At 35.9% G+C, this 11,623-nt stretch overlaps 1 protein-coding gene across 17 annotated transcripts in view; it reads left to right on the forward strand.

The window, feature by feature from the left end:
* plekha7b (pleckstrin homology domain containing, family A member 7b) overlaps positions 1-10,566 on the forward strand; it is a 111,217-nt gene extending 100,651 nt beyond the window's left edge. For 3 of the 17 annotated variants that reach the window (XM_084110216.1, XM_084110210.1, XM_084110218.1), the window contains 4 exons: positions 837-1,019; positions 1,612-1,745; positions 3,270-3,412; positions 6,587-6,878. In XM_084110216.1, coding sequence (XP_083966342.1) covers positions 837-1,019; positions 1,612-1,745; positions 3,270-3,412; positions 6,587-6,729 — 603 coding nt within the window. In that variant the 3' untranslated portion in view covers positions 6,730-6,878. Of the gene's footprint in view, positions 1-836; positions 1,020-1,611; positions 1,746-3,269; positions 3,413-6,586; positions 6,935-9,760 lie in introns of those variants that run through there. The other 14 variants (XM_084110215.1, XM_084110205.1, XM_084110202.1 and 11 more) reach the window with 11 other exon arrangements.
* Positions 10,567-11,623: the final 1,057 nt, after the last annotated feature.

Consider the following 11,623-nt stretch of genomic DNA (forward strand, 5'->3'; position numbering starts at 1 on the left):
TCCTTGTTTTACCAAAATGTATTGGCCTGGGTGATGTATGAATGAGTTGTGTTTATAATTGTACTACTTAATGAACATGTTTTTTAATCACTTGTATGGTCATAATAATATAACAGCGAATTGTAGCATAATTTGCAAAGAGAAAATCAATTGCATAGCAATTTCCTCTATCTTTTTTGTAGATTTTTGCACAAGAAAATAAACACTTTGCTAGTAAAAAAGCAAAAGGAGGTAATTGTTCTTTTTCTGTCAACTGTGAATGTGAAACCGCAGTTTATTTCACGACACACTGATTTATTTTCTTTCCAGTAAGCACAATAAAGCCTGGGAATGAAGCATGTAAATGAAGTCGCAGATGGAGCTTTTTATTGCGTCTTTCTTGGTCTGCAGGAGTGTTGTACGCTACGGTTTGAGAGCTTGAACATGTGACACTTCAGATGCAATCACTTTTACATGGTACAGAGGTACAGGAGCGCACTGGGACAATATATAATTATGCTCATGGTTGCAGTTTAACCACGTTTTGTGTGTTGTTTTTGTGCAGGGCTCCCCTCTTTAAACTTTTCATGTAAAGAATGAATGTTGGATGCAAACTGATATGTGCAGCGCAAAGGTCATTTTAGCTTTAATAGTGTCTGAGGTTCAGGGAAAAATCATTTCTCCTTAGTTAAGATCTCTTGAGCGTTACACAGTGTAACTGGAAATGTTTTTTTAAATTTTTTTATTTTTCTTGTCCTGTAAATCATGAGAAGAACTAAAATTTTCATGTCCTGAGTTGGATGTGTGTAAGATCTAGATTGGCCGTCTCAGGGCTCTGTGTGTTTGTGTGCCTTCAGTGGAGAAGAGAGCAAGACTTTGATTTGCAGCTACTGGAGCGGGCCGTGCAGGGTGAGGAGAGACCAGTCGAACACAAAGAGAGACAGCGCTCTCACTCAGACGAATGGCTTACCCTGAGTAGCACACCCATGAGAGAGTTGGATCTGGAGCCTCTGGACTACCAGCTGGACCTCAGCAAAGAGGTAACCATACTACTTATAGGGAGAATTCCCCTAAAAATGAAAATTCCGACATAATTTCCTCCTTGTGTGGATCAGAAAATGCTCAGTAACCATGCACTTGTGTTGTATATACAAAAAGTGAATGTTGAGTGAGAGCACAAATGTTGAGTCCATTAAAATGCAAGTGGTGCTCACTGCAGAGCCACATGACGTCCAGCTCCACCTACATGGACCTAATGGCTGGAGTTATGTTTAACGATAGGGTTATGGGTAGGATTAGGGTGTGGTTTGACCGTCTCTTAAAATGGGCCTACATTTTCCTTTTCTGTTCCACAGAAGAAAGTACGACATTTTTGGTTGAACTATCCTGAGTTTAATTAAAGGGCAATCTCAGTAACCGTTGCAAAGTACACTTGAATGTTAAAAAATGTTTCATTATTTTACAGAAATTGTTTAGCCTTTTATAGTTTCATATTATACATGAATGTACGTTTTTTTTTTTACAAGAATGAAAAATTAATAAAGTAAAGAAAATATTACAAATAAAAATATGGACAATAGATTTCAGATTAAAGTGATTGATGGTGTATGTTTGGTCTCAATGCCTGTATAGCTGTCAAAGCCTCAAAAGGTGGCCATCCCTGAGCGCTATGTGGACATGGATCCAGAAGAGCCCCTCAGCCCTCAGGAGATGGAGGCCCGGCATCGTAAAGTGGAACGAATCAAGAGCATCCTGGCTAAGTCTAGGTACTGACAGATCAGTCTCATTAAACACAGTCATCTTTATAGATGTTTTCTTGACATTATATAGAGGGTATGCATTGACGTCACTTTCCCGCTGGAACACGCCCCCTCAGCTGGACTGAGTGGCAAAAGAGCTGCTGCATCACTAGATTTAATAGGGGAAAACGCGAGTAAAACAAATGATTTTCAGTTTAAACAAAATGTTAGACTCGATATATTGTTCCTTACAACTTACCAAAGATCTAGTGATCCATGGATATTGACATGCAGCCAGAAATCATGTTTCCTGACATTTATATGTCCCTGATTTCGACGACGGGGAAATGCATAAAGAAAATTTGCCCGTGAACGCTTTATATAAATATAATATAGGTAGGGCTAAATCCGGGTGATCACTCATATCAATGTTATATATATATATATATATATATATATATATATATATATATATATATATATATATATATATATATATATATATATTAGTCATATCGTCCAGCCCTAAAACTTGTCAGTGTTTATTTAAAAACATCCAATTATGAAGAATTTAAGATGGTAAATGTTTAATTGATGAGTTGTCAATATAATATATAACAATAAAATATATAGGGTATTATTTTACCCTAAAATTCAACATATTGGCACAAAATGATAACTGCAAATCCACATTTTGCTGCCTGGAGTCCAGTTGTTTCTGTGAATTGCAGCGATCCATTTGCTTCTCTTTTCTGTAGCTTCCTGCAGTCGGTAAAAATATATCTCAGATTTCTTGACAAATCTTTTTATACAATTAATCTCAAAGCTCTTTCCCGTTTTAGATGTGTTTTGTGTGTGTGTTTTGCGGCATTCATGCTAAAACCAATGTTTGCCGGCCGACGGTGACGTCACATGCATACCCTCTATTGACCACCATTCAAAAGTTTGGGGTTGGTAAGATTTTTTTTAATGTTTTTGAAAGAAGTCCCTTATGTTCACCAAGGCTGTATGAATTTGATCAAAAATACAGTAAAATCTGTAATATTGTGAAATACTATTACTATTTAAAACAGCAGTTTTCTGTTTAAATTGTTTAAAATGTGATTTAATCTCGTGATTTCAACAGACTTCAGCATCACATAATCCTTCAGAAATCATTCTAAAATGCTGATTTAATGCTCAATAAATATTTCAATTAATTTCCCTTTTATTGTCATTGCTTAAAATGCAACAAAATGAGTTACGGTGCATCCACACATAACAGCACAACAGCAATAGGTACTGTACAAAAAATTCAATGCAATAACTTTGGCAACTGAAGTGAGGTTTTGCATGTAAAAATATTGCACAGCAGTGATCCTATACAATTAGTGCAAAGGGTATTTCTTATTATCAATGTGTAAAACACTTGTGCTGCTTAATATTTTTGTGTGAAAGTTCAAAAGAACAGCATTTATTTGAAATAGAAATCTGAACATTTTTGTTACACTTTTCTCTGTGAGTTCATTCTGGTGTACCTGTTTTTTGTTTTTGTGTCTGTGTGTACATAAGTGTTCAGAATATACCTCCTCCAGCAGCAGTAGACAAGCCAGTACTTCCAGACATAGACTCTGCTCTTCAAGAGCAGGAGAGAATCATCACCATGTCCTATGCCTTAGCATCAGAGGCCTCACTCAAGAGCAAACAAGTGGCAGGTAAACTAACCAGGAGGATTAATGTTCTACACAGTGAACTGATCTCCTCAAATTACTTGTATCTTGTTAATACACTCCATATTCTATGGAAACACATCCTGTATTTTACATGGCATTTATTAATCAAATCACGGACTGTATATGTACATTTATGTTTTTAGCAGTACTGTGAATAGCACAAATCATGTTAAATGGCAAGGGCAAGGACAGGGAGTACACAATGTGGGTTAAGATAGGCTAAAGAAGATGAATGAGTAGCCCTTAATAAGCACGAAATCAGTTCACACTTGTATGACTGCCAGAGCTCCATTTGAAAATATTAATTTCAGATATGGTCTGCAGTACACCCTGACAGTTCAAATACTCTGAAAAGATCAAGGTGAATGTGAAGAAAACCCTTCAGAAACAGTTGTTTGTAATTCTAATCTGACAGTGCCAATAAAACTTCCTAAACCGTCACTCTGACAACTACGGAATAACTGAACGCTCTGAGAAACGGTCCACCCCGTTTCAAAACATCGGTAATGGAGGCGTGATGAGGAAGAAGAAAGAGCAAAGCCAAGCCTATCAGCCGCAATGTTAATAACTGAACATTATTCCTTATTAGCGCAGATCTGACGAGTAAAGATGCTTGCTAATTGGGAGACATGTCGGATCTTTCAGGCTGGGAGGAATCTCTTGATGAGGCCATTTTTTTCAGAGCCGATCAATGACCCAGTTGAATATGCACTGGGGCTTGTTCACTCTGCATCCCGTGGCAGCACTTTGAACATCTTTCTGAAATGGCATAAAAGCACACCATCGTTTCATCTTTAGTTCTTACAGAGGCCTCATTCACTCTGCCAGGTCTAACCTTCAGACAGGGAGCAGTCTCTCTTAGTCACACAGATTTGCAGTCAATTCGTCCTGACGCGATGGATCATAATGTGTAAGGCAGTATGGCGTAGTCAACAATTATCATTGGAAAACATGTCAGAATACCTCATCTGTAAGGGCAGGTCTGGGTTTTGATCAACTTCTGCACATCATTGTGCATTTATTTTGAGTAAAGACTAAAGTAGTCAGAGCTGTGGCCTTTAAGCAAACAGTATATATAAAAAACGTTATTTTTGTTAGGCAAACTTTATTTTAAAAGTTGAATGAACTATCGAATGTAGAAAACAGTTTTTTACAGTTTTTACGCTGGTTAGTATGATCAACTTAAAATATTAAACAGCAAGAACTTACAATGTCAAGTTTGGTGAGAGTCCAGTTAACAGGCTGCTGAGCATGCTCAGTTTGATCACTGATGATGCACTTGAACAATTGTGTTTTTAGTCAAAGCATGTGATGACAAAAATGTTTGTTTTCCAGAAATAATAGTTGTTTTAGCTTTATTTGGTGTTTTTAATTATTTATTTGCTGTACAATTTAAACTAATGTCACCATCAGAGTGATAAGTGTTCTCTTTGGTGAAGTTTCTTCCATTTCAATGAGTATATACGACTTGTTTCGGTGTATAGAAGTGTAACCTTTTCAGTCTGCTCAACAAACTGATACAACAAACTAAGTTTTATGTTACTTGTGTAATATTAATGATCAGCTTAATGTAATGTAAAACTTGGGATCCACAAGTAAGTAACTTTAAGTTGATACAACAATTTTTCCTTAAGTTGAGTACTCAAAGTCCTGAAGCTGGTTGCCTCAAGTTTTCTCAACTTCTGATATTTACAGTGCATTCTCTTAGCATACTGAATTGTAGTGCACATGAGGGCAACACGTGTTGGCTTGTGACATCGCCTGGTTCAACTAACCCTCTTTGCAACATTGTTTTATGTCATGTCTGTTCTATCAATAAAAAATTGAAGGAAAGGCCAACATTTTTTGCTAAAACTACTACCAACTGGTCCAATGGTGGACTACCAGCTAGGGGGCCAAGGTCAACCTGGTTAAAGCTGGTAGACTACGTTGGTTAAAGGAATTATTTGCCAAACAAATGTACTCACCCTAATATCGTTTCAAACCTATATGACTTTATTTCTAACTTGGAACCAAAAGGAGGAGTTAGTGCCTATGAGCACTTGGGATTTCATGTTTTAAAAAGGTTTCAAAAGCACCGTCAATGGTCCATGAGACTTGTATGCTATATTCCTAATCTTTTGGATTTAGATGACCGAAACGCAAGTCATTATTTGGTGAGAATATTCTGTAAACCACTGCAGTGAGTTGAACTCGAGAATCAGATCATTCGGTGAACTGAAAATACATTACTGTTCAAAAGTTTGTGATCAGTAAGATTTTAATTTTTTTATGTTTTTGAAAGAAGTCTCATATGTTTACCATGGCTGTATTTATTTGATCATAAATACAATAAAAAAGGTAATATTGTGAAATATTTTTTATCATTTAAAATAACATTTTTAATATATTTAAATATTTAAATGGCACATCATTCTCCAGAAATCATTCTAATAGGCTGATTTGGTGCTCAAGAAACATTTCTTATTATCATCAGTTGAAAACTGTGCTGCTTAATATTTTCGTGATAATTTTTTTTAGGATTCTTTGAATAATGTCTCGACAAACAGCATTTATTTGAAATAGAAACGGAAATATTTGTAACAATGTAAGATACTTTTTTTTTTTTTGGCACGTTTGATTATTTTAATGCATCCTTGCTGAATAAAAGTATTCATTCTTGTTTTGTTTTTTAAGTAGGCTAAATCTAATACAGATTTCTAAATCTGTTTTTCTCTCATGAATGTGCCAATGAGAGCTACTGCAGAAGATTTTCAGTAAATAACTAACCTGTTCTTCACATAAAGTTACTGTATCGCTTCAAAAGACTTTGTATTAAGCTCTTAAATCATGCAGACCATTTTTATGATCATTTATTGTGCTTTTTACTTCCTTTTTGAAAGCAAGAGCAACCAGTACAGCTCATTGTTTAAAAGGTCCCCCTTTGCGTTACACATTGGTAGAATGGAAGTCATACAGGTTTGGAATGACATGAAGGTGAGTAAATGAGGACATTTTTTTGATGAACTATCATTTTAAGTTTGACCGCATTGATGACCTCAGACCAGTCTTATGTACCTACAAAAAGCTGTTTGTATTATGTAGCAGCAGTTAACTGTGTCACTAGCTCTCTGTGTGTTACTACTGTACACCCCTCTGTTCCTGTTTCTGCTTTAGCCTCACCGCCGGTTAACAGTCCCACCTCACTCCCTCAACCTCCTCCTCCTCCTCCTCTTCCTCCCCCCACTCCTGCTGCCGTCTCTACGGCTCAGTCCGCTCCCCCTCCCCTGAGCAATGGATTTCACTACACCTTTGTCTAATCAGAGAAAAAAAAAACAAAGTAAGAACTAACCGCTAACCGCTTAGCACGCTAATGTGCTTTTGCTAATTGTTCCGTGTGTGTTTTGACACCTTTTCTGTCTGCATGCTGCATGATTGTGCTTCATCAGGGCTTGTGCTGTACTAGTAACTTCATGAGTAGCGTAGATTGGCCCCCCTTTAACAACTGCCTCCACATCTGGAGATAGAGAGGTGTGTAAATTGTGTGCAAATTGGCTTTTTGTGTACTGATAAGCCTAAAAAGCCATAAACAAATGCTGCCTTTTGTGAAATGTTTGTAATTAACAAAGACTCTGGGAATCACGGAGGCAGCACTTATCGTTGTGTTGCCAAACAACACTTGCTTTGCCATCTGCAAAGAGCTTCGCCATTTTGATGTCTGTGACTGAAATAAAGAACAGAATGGCAGTCAGGGTATTGTAAAAAACTTTAGAAGTACTTTAGATGTGCTTTTCTTTATAAAGCTGTTTCAGTGCAGTTCATGAAAAAGTGTGAATGGCTCACTATGTCTGTTCCACTTTCACCTGCTTTGTGTGTTCTGCTTCCCAGCATGCTCTAAATCAGTGCATTGCCATGCCTTCTCATTTGACATACTGTATGCCTGCCGCGAGCTGTTTTATATACAAGGCACTGTCCACAAATTGGGTTCCATTACTTTTTTTAAGGTGTCAAAGGCTCAAATGTCTTGTTGTTTGCAATGAGAACTATTACATAAACCAATATCTAACAATTAAATGAACCTAGCATCAAAAGTATTCATTTTACCTTATACCTGAAGAGCCTTAAAGCATGCAATGTCATTATTTTGGTATTTGATATTCAATTCGATGTAGTCAAAACTATTTTTAATTAATATTAATCACCATAACTGTAATATTTAGCTTTGTCCCACAATCCCCCCATTCACTAACTATTAGTAGCTTATAGTTAGGTATAGGATATAGTCAGTAGAATGTCAGTTGAGGGACCATCAAATTAAAGTGTTAGCAGATATTAAGCAGTCTACTAATACTCTGAGTATTATGTTAACAATCAACAAGGTTAAAAATCATCTCCTTTTTCAGACATTTTTTTAAGTCTTAAACCCAGTTTTATATTTTATTTGTGGGCCGCACCCCACCATGATTATACTGTATGAGAGATTCGAGTCACCTCATAGCTGTACATTTTATACGTTTGTTAGCCAGTCCATTTAATCACTGAATGCCTGAGCTGCCTGTTTTATTCTGCTGTTTCAGCAGCATTTGAATGAAATTGAGCTGCATGATGCATGTCATGTTTGAAGTGTGTTTAGCTCAACATTGTCTTGATGCAATATGCTGCACTGAAAGAAGGAGAGTGTTTACCTGTCTGCTATTTAGTAAGGTAATCAGGGGCGGATCTAGAAAATTATTTATAGGGTGGCAAGAGGATTGTTCAATCATCTATACTTAAATTATATTATATCATATATATACTGCATCTACTATAGTTAAAATGAACTATAAAAAATATAACCACAAGAGGCAATCATCAGGGTCCAAGCACCAATAGCCCATGCGGATGATTAGCAGTCCAAGTAAAATGAATCTTATGATGTTGTTTTTACAGAAAAGTTGAATCTTCACTGAAAGTTAGAGTTTGATGAATCAGGTTACAGCAACACACATTTGTCAAAAGGGCAACTGACTTTCAAAGGAAATCACTCTCATACTGTTAGATTAAACAAGAAGTAAAACAAATACCGCTTTAAACATGTTTACTGTTGTAAGGCACTTGTGGTAGTGTTATGTAGTCTTATTTAACATTTAAATTTAGATTAATCACGTCATAGGATGTCACAGGACAATTTCAAATGAAAGTGAATATCTTGAAAAAGACAATACAATTGTTTCTTCATTTTAAATGGGAAGCGATATTTAATCATGTCTGGCAACTTGAAAAATGTTTTATTGGGGTGTATAAAAGTTAAATACATATGCATTTCACAGATTTCTATGTACAAAATTAAAAAAATAAATACAAATGAACTAAATCAATGCATTTATTTCCATTCTAAGTAATGAAAACTGATAGAAAAACATTAGGCTTAAAATATTCCTTATCCTATGGCTCCCTCTAGTGGACATTAATATCACAACCTTCTTCTTTCAGTTGAAATGGCTGATAGTTTAGAATTTGTAGTTAGCGTCATAAATTCACTAGGTATCCAATTTAACTTTGGTGCTTGGACCCCAAATAACAAAATATCAATATCCAGGGCACCAAGAACACATCAACACATTCTAAATGTCCCTGAGCTAAGATCTGAGACTTCTTATCAGAGGTGGAAATGTCTGTATGTGGGCATTACAGAAGGTCACCCAGAACCTCAACCACATAGCAACTACATAGCAACATTTGAACCAGAACACCCATCTGTTTGTCTATCCTCACCTTCAGACTGTTTTAAATTTTAAGAAAAGACCTTGTCAAGCCAACTTAACGCCTGTCTTTCAAAAAATGTAAATCTGGTTAAAACTAGATTCTTACCTAACTTTGCTATTAGTTTCTGTGATCGGGATCTACTTAATGGTTTAATTTTATTTTGTCGGATGTGAAATATATCCATGATGAAAGTGGATGAAAAAGAACCGTAAGAGTCATATCTGTTAAGGAAGTTGACTGCACAGTGCGTGTTGATATTTTTTTGTCATCACATTAAAGTGCAGATTCTAAAATGCGGAACAGAAAATGCTGTGTAAATTTATATTTTATACTGGGATAAATCTGGGGTGGCAATGATTTTTCTTGGGGTGGCAGTTGCCACCCCCGCCCCGGTAGATCCGCCCCTGAAGGAAATGCTTATGTTATTTAAAAAAAAAAGGAGGTTGAGTTTAACTTTTTTCTTTCTTTTTATCACATTGACAAATTTGTTACTTTAGTACACCCTTATTTGTGGGTCCTTTTTTTTTCTTAAGTGTGTATTATGTTATTTGTTTTTCGCTTTGTTTCTTTACATTTGACATCTCTTACTCTTTATCTCTTTTCTAGCCAAAGCTGTGTCTGGATATTGAGGTGCTGTCACATTCTGAAAACCCCACTAGTGGTGGACGAACTTAAACTCTGCTTATCGAATCACATCGCTCACATTTAGAGATGACGTTAGTGCACTTTTGGACTCACATGGGAACTCACTTCTGACAAGCATTTTTGTAGAGCTTTTATTTGATATGGACATTTTGCTGTGGAAACTGCTGTGCATATGCTGTACAAGATCTAACCATGATAACCCAGATATAGAGAGCCATTTTATATACATTATTGCACTTTTAATATGCACCGTATTGTAGAGAACATTTAAAAGCTCATGTTTCACTTCTCAAGGCAAGAAAGAAGTCTGGATGGATTTCAGTTTGAAATACGATGGTAATGTAATGACAAACAAAGTATTATAAATGTGACGCATTATAAACATGAAGGGTACAAAAATGTCAAATGTTGATTGTATTTTGTCAATTCAGATGATATTCTTACACCAAATCACTTGAAATATTATTTTTATGTATCCAGCACTGCCAGTTTCCAGTTAGCTTGCAAATGCATTTTATTTTTGTTGACAAAGTTAGGGGAAGAAATAACAAAATAATATTTTCAGACAGGATTTGTGTGAAACGGGTTGGGGAGGGATATGCCACATACTTTTTTTTTCTTTTTTCCTTTTTTTTTAAAAGAAATTGTAAATATTAAAGATATTAACAAGCTATTTGTCTTTTATTCTGTTTGTGTTATCAATGAAAGAAGGAGAGAGAGATAATTTCAAGTTTTTATCTTCAGAGGAAAAGTGATGTCAAGTAAGGTATTTGTGAAATGATTTGAGGGTTTTACATTTGCATTGCATTAAAAGCAGTCATCAACTCCAGTCTCCCAAAACAATTTCTGAAGACAGAGAAATTTATGAAACGTTTTTATTGCCCATTAATATGCTCTCATCATCGCGTCAAGGATTTCCTTTAGAATGTGCATTGTGTTTTGACCACTATATGATGAATAAGGTTACAAACATAAGCATTTTAATATTCAAATTTCACACAGCTTTCTACAGTTTTGATCAGCATTTAATATATAGCTTTCCTATATATTAATATATAATATAGTTAGCTTTCCTGTAGCTCAAAAAGTAGAGTGTCAAGGTCATGGGTTCAATTCCCAGGGAAAGCAAGAACTGATAAGAATGTAAATGTGTACCTTGAAATGCAATGTAAGTCGCTTTGGATAAAAGCATCTGATAAATGTAAATATACAATACTGTGCAAAAGTCTGCCACGGTCCTTCTGGATTTATTTATTAAATTCTGATCAAAAATGTAGAAAGCTATGTGAAATTAAAATGCATATAAAGGTCTCATTCTTAAATCTATTAGAGAAATATTAGAATACATTTAAGACTGAGACCTTTATTTCAACTCCACGTTTTGCTGACTGATTCAGCGCCACTTTTGTTTATCTGTTACTAAGTTGGTTTGAATACCACAATTAAAAAAAGCATCCTTTACATGATGATGATTATCATTGTACCTGCATAGGACGTTTCCTAAGATGCTCTTGATTGAACTTTTTTTGAGTTGTAGTGTGAGTGGGTCTGCATGGCTGTTAGGACACTTTGTGTTGCAGCCCTCAAGTGAGATCTTTATCTGTAATTGGAGAGTAATTACAGTCTCTCCACTGCTGTATCTTGTTCTTTGAAAGCACCTGTGAGACATGCTGCTCCTCCCATAGCTCCACAGCAGGAGCTGCCACATCTCACTGCATCTGATTAGAAGAAGTGAGAGGTGGGCTACTGTGTGTGTGTGTGCGTGTGCGCGCATTAGCGAGCCTGGTGGGCATGAGTTTGATCACATCCGCTTTTCTGCTTATT

The sequence above is a fragment of the Abramis brama genome (genome assembly GCF_963993115.1).
Source record: "Abramis brama genome assembly, chromosome: 3".
Taxonomy (NCBI): Eukaryota; Metazoa; Chordata; class Actinopteri; order Cypriniformes; family Leuciscidae; genus Abramis; species Abramis brama.